Source organism: Plecotus auritus (assembly GCF_963455305.1).
Source record: "Plecotus auritus genome assembly, chromosome: 13".
Taxonomy (NCBI): Eukaryota; Metazoa; Chordata; class Mammalia; order Chiroptera; family Vespertilionidae; genus Plecotus; species Plecotus auritus.
In genome coordinates this window covers 11,621,959-11,634,945 of record NC_137779.1, presented here as the reverse complement: position 1 = coordinate 11,634,945, position 12,987 = coordinate 11,621,959, and the positions used below count along the sequence as shown (strand labels likewise).

General features: G+C 40.5%; 1 protein-coding gene across 1 annotated transcript; it reads left to right on the top strand.

Moving 5' to 3' along the window:
* The first annotated feature begins 968 nt into the window (after positions 1 to 968).
* On the top strand, positions 969 to 5,549 carry LOC308238163 (disintegrin and metalloproteinase domain-containing protein 1-like). The gene has a single exon (XM_080649827.1). The coding sequence runs from the start codon at positions 2,469 to 2,471 to the stop codon at positions 5,136 to 5,138; it is 2,670 nt and encodes an 889-aa protein (XP_080505953.1). The 5' UTR covers positions 969 to 2,468; the 3' UTR covers positions 5,139 to 5,549.
* Positions 5,550 to 12,987: the final 7,438 nt, after the last annotated feature.

Here is a 12,987-nt window from a genome sequence, read left to right as displayed (position 1 = left end):
TATTCACTAGGGATTCTTTGTTACTCTTCTTTTTCTTCACAGTAACTTTCTAGCATGCCCAGTCGACCATTAATTTCTCAAATTTGTTGTTTAGGTGTCTTCTAAAGGCTCAGGATTGTTTTTTTCCCCTTCAGGGTATGGTGAATTTGGGGCATTCTCTAAAAGGGCATCCCAAATGATGCATTCTGTTTACTCTGAGCAGCAGTTGCCCATGTATCAGTTGTTTCAGGGTGAACTGATCTGGTCCCCAAATGTGCACTGTCTCCAGACATGTCCAGATGAGCCCCAAGCTGAAAGTTTGTGAATACCCTGTAGATGCTCCAGCTGTTGTAACTCAAAAGTGGGTCCTTCCCTGGACAGAGTTCCACTGTTTGGTGTTCAAAGTTTTCTCTGTGGAATGAGTTTATAGGCCAGTAAGCACTGCCGTAACGTATCTGTCAGGTTCACTGATAAAGCAAAATTTGTAACTGAAAGTGAGACAAAAATTGTCCTTGTCTCTTCTGGCCTGTCTCTCTGATGCCTAAACCTGCAGAATGTTCATATTGTCAGCATAGTTTTTGTAGACAGAAGGTTAGAGTCTCTAGTTTTATCAAACGATTTGCTAACCTCTGCTTACTAAAACCATTACTTATCACTCAAATACCTTTAGATATTACCATAGTTATAAATCTGCTTGATGTAAAACAAGTTGTATATCTTCCTGGCTAACATATTGTATAAGCATAGGAGAATATCTGTCAGAAATTTATTGTTTGAAACATAGGAGGAACTTTTTAAACAGTTTTGTTCTTGTATTTATTTGAGAAAGAACAGGTTGAAGAAATTATTGGTTAAAGAAGTCAAATGATTTAAATCAGATCTAATGTATGAATGCTTACGTGTGTTATTTATTGAAGAAAATGTGTTTCAATTTGGGAACTGGAAAATTGGATATTTAATTTTAATTATATTTTTATTTATTTAAAAAGTAGACGTTTTCTTTCATTATTCATTTAATTCTTTCATCCCATAAAATGACTTAACGTAATTTGCCCTGCCTGTTTTGGTTTAGACACAGGGAAGCACAATTAAATCTGATAATTTCTCAATTACATAATTTTAAGAGGCTCTCCACTTACATGAACTACAAAGAAAAAAGAAATCCAGCTAGAAATCATTTCACCTTTTTGCTGTAAAATTTTAAAATAGGTTTGTGACATGACAGTATAAATTTTCTTGCTAGATGCTAATGATAAATTTTATCTATATGAGAACTTAATTGGGGATAGTTAATGGGTTGATCTGCTCATGCTCATATATGAGATCTTGTGGTATATCATTCTGAAAAGGATAGGATAGTTACCCATTTTTTTTGTGTCTAACTTGTACTCAACCCTTATTTTATATTGTAAATATTTGACTTAATATAAATTATTTTTATGCAAGGTAAAGGATCTAGAGTTTTATTTAACTTCATCTTAGAATGCACAGGAAAATAACTGGGCAAGGGTTGTGGATAGGGCTTTCCCCTGCCTTTTTGTACAGTTGAATACACCAGGATATTAAGATAAAAGCTGAGGACTTGTACAGAGATTAGAATTCAATTTTAGTTACAAAAGTGAAGACATCTTTTAAAAAGTCTTATAGAGTTCACTTTTATTTTCTTGATGAAATGGTATCCAGGTACTTGGCTAATAATCAGCTTTTTTTTGTATGTTGGGACAGTTGGGGAGAAAAGAACTTTGATCCTAGTCACTTAAACTACCTCCATGGAGAAACTGAACTCATTTCATTTAATACTTAATATGTCTCTATGTTAGGAAAACTTCTTAGAAGATAAAAATTATGTTTATATTTAGATATAAAATGTCTAACTTCATCTTTTATGAACAAAGGCTAATGAGGGAGAATTTGTGCATCTGCATTTGATTTTTTTTTTAATTAAAGGCAAAAAAATGATAGTGACAATGCAGGGTTAGTCTGAGAAACAGTACCCTGTATTACAACGGAAATGAGGAAAAAAGGTAGTGGGCAACAGAGAACTTTGTCTTGCTCATAGATCCCCCAAGAATCCCTGTCCCCTCCCCCCAACCTCCTGCCAGAATGTTGGGTTTCAAAGCATGAGCAGATTAACGGATATCAGGGAGTTCTGTGGCCTGGACTGAGGATGAGGATAATTTGTCAGAGTTAAAGTACTGGCTGAATCATTACAGACTTTCTACTTGGTATATGTCTCTGTGAGGATAAAGAGAACTTAGACAAGGAGCGTTAAAGCTGTTGCTGTTTGAATGAAGTCATACAGTAAGGCAAAAAACGAAGATCAAGAGGGAAGCAAGAGTAGAAAGACAGCCTCAAAGTCCGAAAGACAGTTGGGAAGCAGTCGCCCATAAGGGAGCCAGATTAGATTTCAGTCTCCAAGATTCAGCATGCCAGGGAAAGCTGCTGCTGATGGACACAGACCCTGTACCATCAACTGATTCACGAGGGCCATGTCAGTGGCCACCTCTGTGAGAGATTCTGCCTCTCTATGGCCTTCTCTATGGAAAAACCAAGTGGCCTTGAAAAAGGGTAAGATAAAATTTAAGACTTGGGCTCAGCTGGGGCCAGTGCCAGGATCTTCATGTATCCGTTTGGGAATTGTGATACTGTTGGTGGTTTTTCTGCCAAGTATGTACTGTGACCTGCGATCAGTATATTATACTTTCTATGAAATAATTATTCCCAAGTGGCTGATAGTTCAGGAAAGGGATGGCCAAGAGAAAAATACATCCTACATGATATTTATGCAGGGCCAGAAACAGCTGATTCACCTGAAAGTGAAGACAGACTATTTTATCAAGAACTTTCCAGTCTTCAGCTACCACAATGGCATCCTGGGACAAGAAATGCCTTTCATCTCTCATGACTGTCACTATGAAGGCTACATAGAAGGAGTCCCGGGTTCTTTTGTTTCCGTCAACACCTGTTCAGGCCTCAGGGGCATCCTGATTAAGGAGGGAAAATCCTATGGCATCGAGCCCATGGACTCTTCAGAACGGTTTGAACATGTGTTGTACACCATGGCCCATCACGCACCAGTCTCCTGCAGTGTCACTTCCCAAGACAGCCCAGTGGTGTCCGCCAGCCGACAACAAGGGAGCAGGAAGCCTGGCGGTCCACAGGAGCTGTCCTACTTGTGGTCACTCACCAAGTACGTGGAGATGTTTGTTGTGGTCAACAACCAGCGGTTCCAAATGTGGGGCAGTAACGTCAATGAGACGGTCCAGAGAGTGATGGACATCATTGCCCTGGCCAACAGCTTCACTAGGGGAATAAACACAGAGGTGGTGCTGGCTGGAATGGAGATTTGGACTGAGGGGGACCTCGTAGAGGTCCCAGTGGACCTGCAAGTTACACTTGGGAATTTCAACAGCTGGAGACAAGAGAAGCTCCTCCCTCGTGTGAAGCATGATGTTGCCCACATGATTGTCGGACAGCATCCTGAGCAGGGTATGGGACAGGCATTTCTCAATGGTGCCTGTTCAAGTGGTTTTGCAGCAGCTGTTGAATCCTTCCATCATGAAGATGTCCTCCTGTTTGCAGCGCTCATGGTCCATGAGCTTGGGCACAACTTGGGTATTCGGCACGACCACTCAGCCTGCATTTGTAAAGACAAACACCTCTGCCTCATGCGTGACAATATCACCAAAGAAAGTGGCTTCAGCAACTGTAGCTCTGACGACTTCTACCAGTTCCTCCAGGAACACAGAGGGGCCTGCCTATTTAACAACCCTCAGCGGCACAAAGGCCGCTTGCGTAGGGATTCCTACTGTGGAAATGGTGTGGTGGAGGGTGAGGAGCAGTGTGACTGTGGTTCTGCCTGTTACACTGACCCGTGCTGTGACCAAACATGTAGCCTGAAGGGGAGTGCAGAATGCAGTGATGGACTCTGCTGTTTTGGCTGCCGATTGAGAAATAAGGGATTCGTGTGCCGTTCTGCTTCGGGAGAGTGTGACCTCCCAGAGTATTGTGATGGTATCTCTGCAGAGTGCCCCACAGACACCTATAAGCAAGATGGGACGTCCTGCGGTAGACTGCACTACTGTGTTGGGGGTCAATGCAGAAACCCTGATAATCAATGCATGGCTATGTATGGGGACACTGCACGGTCTGCCCCAGAAAACTGTTACATTTCAATAAACAGCAAAGGGGACCGGTTTGGAAACTGTGGCCGTCCCACCTCAGCAATGTCAAGATATGTTAAGTGTTTTGATGATAATATATTTTGTGGGAAAATTATATGTACAAATATTAGACGCGTCCCAGCCATCAAACCCCATCACACACTGATCCAGATTCCTTATGAAGGTGACTTCTGCTGGAGCTTGGATGTCTATAACATTACTGATATCCCCGATGAGGGTGATGTGTACTCTGGCACTGCTTGTGCCCCAAACAAAGTCTGCATGGATTACTCCTGCACCGATCATACTGTGCTCAACTATGACTGCAAGCCAGTAGAAATGTGCAACGGGAGAGGAGTTTGTAACAATTTAAGGCACTGCCACTGTGAGGCTGGCTATGCACCCCCCGACTGCAGAACCGCAGGAAATGGGGGTAGTGTGGACAGTGGTTCTCTTGCTAAACCAACTGATGAAAATCTAAGTGAAGGTGAAAGTCCTTCTAAACGTAATAGTGAATTGCAGAATCTTGGCCTTGTAGTGTTCATACTCCCTACATTTCTTTTAATGTTATTGATATTCTTAATATGTTGCATTAGTCTTAATGCTGGAATTGAGTCAGTAGAAACCCCAGGGGCCTCCACAACGTTGAGTTCAGAGCATACTATTGAATCAGAGATGCTCCTATCAGAGGCAGGCACAGAGGAGGGCCTCCCACCCGAGGAAGGCCCCCCACCAGAGGAGCCCCTCCCACCAGAGGAGCCACCACCACCAGAGGAGCCACCACCACCAGAGGAGCCCCCCCCACCAGAGGAGCCTCCCCCACCAGAGCAGCCTCCCCCACCAGAGGAGCCCCCCCCACCAGAGGAGCCCCCCCCACCAGAGGAGCCCCCCCCACCAGAGGAACCTCCCCCACCAGAGGAGCCTCCGCCCCCAGAGAACCCCCCACCACCAGAAGAGCCGCCCCCACCGGAGGAGCCCCCTCCACCAGAGTCATAAGCAATGGTAGCAATTGAAGCACAGAAATAACCAAAGGCAGAAGAGTAGTTGAAGAAGCCAAATAATATCAAATACCTCAAGTACTGAGTAGGAATGGAAAGCTTAGAAAGGCAAAGAGAAAAAAGTGAGAACTGATGGCTCCAGTGGCGCTGATGGGACTGTATAGTCTACAGAAACACTATGTAGGAAGAGAACTCCTGCTTTCAATATTTACTTTAGTAATTTGATTATATATTCATATATGAAATCGTACATGAAATATTCTGTATTTTTGCTTTTTCCGACTTCATGAAACTAAGTTTTTCTCATGGATCATTGCTAGTTGTTTCATTTAGGCCACTTTTTGACCTGAAATTTTTTTCAGGGCGTTCCATCTTCCATCTACATTGTTTGACATAATGTATTATCTGTACCTATATTACTGGATTATTCAAACCAGTGACAACAATGCATTATTTTAAGAACATTATCTATTGATTTGCCCTAACTGTTTCTATTCATGAAAGAGGTAATTTAAAATAAAGAAATAAGTAAATAAATACAAGGTTATTTTCAGATTAAGCATCATTTCAGACTCCATGCAGCCTAGTACTTGGGGTTTCTTTAATTTGGGCTTTCTGGAAGGGGTTATATCTGATCCAGGGTGGTCTGATCACCCTGGGTCTGGGATAATTGAGGTAAGTGCTGAGATCATATCTGAGGTATTTGTTTTTTCCTTAAATTCTATATTGAAGTTGATATTTTGTCTATTAACAACTCATAGGAATGTTTCCGATACAGGTAAGAATACTTTCGTGTGGTAGTTATTTGCTAAGAGAGCACAAAGTATATGCGATAATATTACCCATCCTGTGCAAGACACTATACTAAATAGATATTTTGCATTTGTTGTCTTAATTTAATCCTCTCATTCACCCTATGAGGCCTTCATATTGTACATGAGGAAACAGACCAAAGAGCTAGTACAGGGTGGAGCCTGCATCCCACCCCAAGTGTGACTGAATGTGCGTTCTTCACTGTCTCATGAGCTTTTGCTTCAGTAAAGAAAAAAAGAAAGTGACCAGGGAGACATTTGATGTTTTTGCTTGTCCAGAATATGGCTTATTTGGTGACTCTAATGAAACAAAAGCCACACTGTATAGTCATTATCAGTGGAAGTGTCCTTTCCCATTACATTATGACATCATGGAATGGCAGATTTGTATCTTGTTCAGCTTTGAGGGCCCCGCTCATTGTAAGTGCTCAGTAAATGTTGACTTAGTGAAGGATTTAACCAGAGCCAACCATAGGATAGGAAAGTATCCACTTTGGATGCCACTTGCTAGGTTCCAGGCATGACACAGCCAAAACCTTGCTCAGGTGCAGTGTTGCTACAGGTTGAGTCTCAGAGAAGTTCCTTAGCATCAGTCCCTGATGATCCATATGCTGAGTCCCTCTTCTAACTGCCTACCTTATGTGAGCAGAAAAGAGCAAACAAAAGAATAAGACCTGGTTTTGCTTTTAAGAAGCTTATGTTAATTATTTTGGTGGAATGATTCTAAACTTCAGAGCAAAATCCAAAATCAAGCCTTCAGTTATATTAAGTTTTCAAGTCACAAGATCTGCTGGTAACCAAATCTCAGAATGTTGTATGCCAGACATCAAGATTCATGGGGAAAACATGCTACTGGTCGTCACCCGAGAGCTCCAAGAACAAGGATAAAACGGGTAACTGAGTGCCTCCAAATGTAAACTTGTCATTAGAGACTTGGGAAAGATGTGGAGGATTTCTGCTGAGAAGCACTTCAGTGGAGAACAGAAGGGGAAACCTTCCTGACTATGTACATGCTGATGGTGAGTATACTAAAAGATAATAAACATCACATATTTTCAAAACTTAACAAATATAAGGGAATCATGATTTAGGTACAGGGTAATCATTCTTATCTAATGGCATTTTGTTAAGGACCAAAAGTCAGGTAGATAATTGGATATCTATCAGTAAGACCTATATTTAGGATTTCACAATATTTGACAAAAATTTAGCAAATATAGAAATTATATAGACTAATTTTTCATTGCTATTCTTATGACCGACTCTCAGGTGTACAAGACCAGTCTAAAAGCAGGAAGCAGCTCTTTGAATGAAGTCCTCTGAAAAAGTGACAAAATTGGACATATTTATACACTGTAAGGTGAATCTTAAAATGTGTGAAATCCCCAAACTCCAGGGATTGACAGTTGAAGCTCTTTAGGATAGACTATACAAAGGAAGTGACTATTTTTTGTTATTGTTAAGCCTCACCCAAGGATATTTTTCCATTGATCTTTTATTTTTTATTTTTTAAAATATATTTTATTGATATTTTACAGAGAGGAAGGGAGAGGGATAGAGAGTTAGAAACATCGATGAGAGAGAAACATCGATCAGCTGCCTCCTGCACACCTCCTACTGGGGATGTGTGCCCACAACCAAGGTACGTGCCCTTGACCGGAATCGAACCTGGGACCTTTCAGTCCGCAGGCTGACGCTCTATCCACTGAGCCAAACCGGTTTCGGCTCCATTGATCTTTTAAAGAGAGTGGAAGAAAGAGGGAAAGACAGAGAGAAACATTGATGTGAGAGAAACACATTGATTGGTTGCCTCCCACACATGCCCCGACCAGGGGATGAGCCTGCAACCAAGATATGTGCCCTTGACTGGAAACAAACCTGGGACCCTTTGGTCCGCAGACCAAAGCCCTATCCACTGAGCCAAACCAGCTAGGGTGGGAAGTGACCAGTTTTTAAGTGGGCAGGAGAGAAGGTAGGATAATTGGGTCTGGAAGCTCCAGGTTCGCAGTTCAGTGTTCTGTATTATGTGTAACTGCTTCTATGCAGTGTGGACTCTTTCATTTGAGTCCTCTCCCCATTATGTCTGGGGGATTCCGAGGGATGCTTGCTTACAGGTTCCAATAATCTGTGTTGCTAGTCTCTCAAGACCCAGCCAGTTGCTGCCCCAGGAGACTCTGACAGTGACTGCTTGTCATCCTTAACTTGCCTTCCCTGGGTGGCTACTGTCCTCTCTGTGCTTCCTCAGGCCATGAAAACCCAGGCCCTTCCTTTATTCCCCAAAGTACAGCTAAGTCCAGGCTCTAGATTTTTATCCAGATTTGTGGAAACAAAGAAAAATTACAAAGTGGAAAAGAACAAATTTGATGTTGCCAATATTGTTCCTGAAGTCCAGAAGTCATGACCCTCCCTGGGAGACTTGTACAGGTCCCTTTTCTTTGGATGTCTCTACCTGACATCTTTTCTTGTCCATGTAGGACATGCTTTTAGTATTGTTCTTATAACTTGCAATCAAACTCTACTCGCTTCTCTAGGGCTCAATGGAAGGAAAAATAAAATATTTACGTTAAACACAGGTGACATTATCAATGTCAGAGGGATGCTAAAGTTTTACATTACAAAGTTGCAAAAACGGTTTGAAAACGTATATAATTTTTTTTAAACTTCTGGTGTTTATGAACTTAGTATCAAAGATAGAATTTTGGTGCTTCCATTGGGCAAATAAGTTCATTGACATGTTTTTTCAAAAGTAAAAGCAGACTTCTACCAAGAATGTTTGCAAAATGCTGACACTTTAAAATTAATACTCACCTTGCTTCTAGACATTAAGCTTTACATATTTAAAAATATTTTTTATTGATTTTTAGAGATAAAGGAATAGAGAGAGAGAAACATCAATGTGAGAATGTAACATCAATCCACTGCCTCCTACTGGGGATCTAGCCCTCAGTTAGCCTTGGAGTGTTCCCTGAACGGGTATCAAACTGGCAACCTTTTGTGCATGGGATGGTACCTAACCAGCTGAGCCACACCAGCCAGGGTAAGCTTTACATTTTTAGAACTATGGAAGAATTTTTTTTAAAAATCCAATACCACCTTTCACATTTAATAAAATTATGGAAGACTTGCATGAGGTTATGCTAGAAGGAAATAAATGAGGATATGAAGTTTTTGAATCAATTTGTATACAACAAGGCCACAGTGGCTCTTCTCAGTTAGAAAATATTAAATTATTTAAGAAGAGAACATCAGAGATGGAATCATGGCTGATAAAGTGTTTGCAACCTCATGCGTGGTTCATCTAACTGGGCTCTCTAAGGTCCTTACTTTCAGATCAGTCTCTCTGTCTCTTTCCCCTTTCCATTTCTCTCCCTGAAAATCAATAGAAAAATATTTTTTTTAAAAATGGAAAGACAAAATGAGAGAAAATATTTGCAAATCATATCTGATAGAGACTAGTACCCAGGAAATATTAATGAATCCTACAATTAAGAAAAGGACACCCAATTTTATAAGGGCAAAGATATAAATAGACATTTCTACAAAGAAGATAGTGACCAAAAAGAATATGAAAAGGTGTGTACCATCGTTAATTATTAAGGAATTGCAGATCAAAACTATGAGATACCACTTCACATCCACTAGAATGGCTATAATTTAAAAAGTAGAAAATAACAAATATCAGTGATATGAGGAGGAAATGGAAGCCTCACTCATTGCTGGCAGGAATGTGAAATTGTGCAGCTGCTTAGGAAATTCCTCAAGAGGATAAACAGAGTTCTCACATGACCAAACAATTCTACTCCTAACTATGTACCTAAGAGAAATGCAAACATATGTCCATGCAAAAACTTATACTCAAATGTCCATAGCAGTATTATTCACAATAGTCCCAAAGTAGTAACAACCAAAATGTTCATCAACAGATGTATCTAAAAGTAAAATGTGGTATATCCACACAAAAAGAACATTATTTGGCCAAAAGAAAGGGAATTTTGATGCAATTTTCCACATGGCTAATTCTTGGAAACGTTATGCTAGGTGAAATAAGCCAGTCACAGAAGATTACCACATGTAGGATTCTACTGCTATGAAGTGTTTGGAAGAGACAAAATCATTGAGCTAGAGAGTAGAGTAGTGGTAGCCATGAGCTGAGGGGAGGGGAAAATGGGGAGTGACTGCTAATAGATACTAGTGTTTTGCTTAGGGGTGAGAAAATGTTCTAAAATTGATTTTGTGACAGTTGTATAATTTTCTAAGCACACTACAATCTACTGGTGTGTACACTTTAAAGGATGAATATTATGGTATGTGAATTATATCTTAATAAAGGTATGATTAAAAAGCAAATAAAATAAAATTTAAAAATTCTGCGATGCATGTTTAGGAAGCAAATTGAGAAAGAAAAGTCACAAAGTGATTACCATAAAAGACAGAGTGAGGATTATCTCTGAAGCAGGAGGACATGTGATGGGCAATGGCACATGGGTGACTTCGAGCTAAAACTGTTGATTACTTGATCAGAATTGTACTTACGTAGCTTTCTCTTCTCTCTCTCTCTTTCAAAAGCAAGAGCTTTTGAAATATTCATAATATAAAATTATTCATAATATAAAAATATTCATAATATAAAATTAACCCTCTTTACTATTTCTAAGTGTATAGTTCAGTGGAATTAAGTACATTTACATGGTTGTGCAACCATTACCACCATCCACTTCAGAACTTTTTCATCATCTCAAACTGAAACTGTCTTCATTAACCAGTCTTATTACTCTTTCCCCAGCTTCTGTAACCTCCACTTCTTCACTTTCTGTTTCTAGTAACTTGACTACTCTAGGAAGATCATATAAATTAAGTCATAATACATGTGTCCTTTTCTTTTTTCTTTTAAAAAAATATTTTTATTGATTTCAGAGAGGAAAGGAGAGGGCGAGATAGAAACATCAATGATGAGAGAGAATCATTGATCGGCTGCCTCATGTACACCCCACACTGGGGATCAAGACCACAACCCGGGCATGTGCCCTTGACCGGAATCGAACCCGGGACCCTTCATTCTGTAGGCGGATGCTCTATCCACTGGGCAAAACCGGCTAGGACACATATGTCCTTCTCTGTGGCTGAGTTGTTCACTCTTAAATAATTTACTGAAAATATATTTATGTTTTATTCACATTTTGAGGTTGTGCTATGATTCAAAATTTAAATTTCAGAAAAGAAAAAAGTAGTGGTGCAAATTGGAACAGAATGCATATTCTGTATATTTCCAGTTTCAGTATGAAACAGAGAGGAGATACTGGATGTCAACTAGAGAATGATGTGGAATAAGAGTGATGGTTTGATAAAGATGAAACATTATAGCATATAATGAATTAGGCCCAATGGACAAACAGATGTTTCAGATATAAAACACAAAAGGGCCGAAACCGGTTTGGCTCAGTGGATAGAGCGTCGGCCTGCGGACTGAAAGGTCCCGGGTTCGATTCTGGTCAAGGGCATGTACCTTGGTTGCGGGCACATCCCCAGTGGGAGGTGTGCAGGAGGCAGCTGATCGATGTTTCTCTCCCATCGATGTTTCTAACTCTCTATCCCTCTCCCTTCCTCTCTGTAAAAAAATCAATAAAATATATTTAAAAAACAAAAACAAAAACAAAAAAACACACAAAAGGGACAGTTGGAATAGGCCAGTCCATGAGAAACTGAAAGGGCAATAGACCCCACACACAAGCAGCGGACTGGCCTTAGATTGGAGTATGGACAATTTATCCACCAGAGTCAGAGGAAAACTTAGACATAGGCGACTCAAGTGGTGTCTCCATGTGAAAGTACTCTTGATTGCTTTTATTTTTCTCAATAAAGTATGAGGCACAAAGACATTAGGAAAATGAACTGACCAGCAAAATGTAGAAAGAGGGGGGTACATTTTGAGATCATGAATGTGCCATTCATCATCATAATTGTGGTTTTTTCTAGAGACACTTTCATTCTTTCAGGGCAGGTGTGAAGAGAGCACAAACAAATAACATACAACAGATGATACATCATAGCACCAGATAATACATAATAGCATCATTACCTGAGAGTCATTTATTCATTCAGTAAGTAATTGTAGTTAATCTCTTTTTTAAAAAATACGTTTTTATAAAGAGGTAAGAAGGGAGAGATAGAAACATCTAGGAGAGGGAAAAATCAACATGGATGGGCTGCCTCATGCACGACGCCTCCTGGGCATCAAGCTTGAAGCTAGGGCATGTGTCCTGATCCGAATCCAGCCAACAACCCCTGGTGCATAGGTTGACACTCAACCAATGAGCGACCCTGGCCGGGCTAGTTCATCTACTCTTAAACTTGGATGTATTAGTATAAGGATGAAAACAGAAGTGGGCATTGAACAAATGTAGGTCATTTTCAAACACAGGAGAGACTTTTGGGATACCTAGTGTTCAATTGGCATTATTATAGGGTACTAATATGTCCGGACCATCCAGAGAAGGATGTGTGCCTGGAGTTACCAGCCAATGTGCCCATGAAAATCACACATAAGAGAAGGCTACTGTGTTGGCCTCTCCCAACACATTTTTCAACAGTGTTATAAACAGAACTTGAGAGACTGAATTTTGATTATGTTAAAAAAAAATTGGAGTCTTGTCCCTTGCCCCATGATCATCAACCCATTTAGGTCTATCCTGAGGCACAGGACAGCCACCTCCTTGTCTTATCTAACAGCTTGCCTTGAGAGATGTGCATAACACTATAAAGCCTCATTGAGAGATCAAGAATATTCTGATTTGATGCTCATATGTTACAGAGCAAGAGTTTTAGAAGAGGGGAAATATAGTGTGCCCACCAATGATCTCCAAGCCCTCTGCTCTGGAACATTAGGAGTTGGCTGAGCAACGGACACAGGAGGGGTGGAAGTTCCGTGTGACACAGTTGAGGAAGGCACAGAGTTTTTGTTTCCTCTCCCAGGGATTGCAATCCTTCTTGGTAATTACAACACCACAATATCAAAGGACTGTAGCCAAGGATCACTGA

Coding starts and splice junctions, on each gene's coding strand:
- LOC308238163 (XM_080649827.1), top strand. CDS start 2,469: ATGTCAGTGGCCACCTCTGTGAGAGATTCTGCCTCTCTATGGCCTTCT.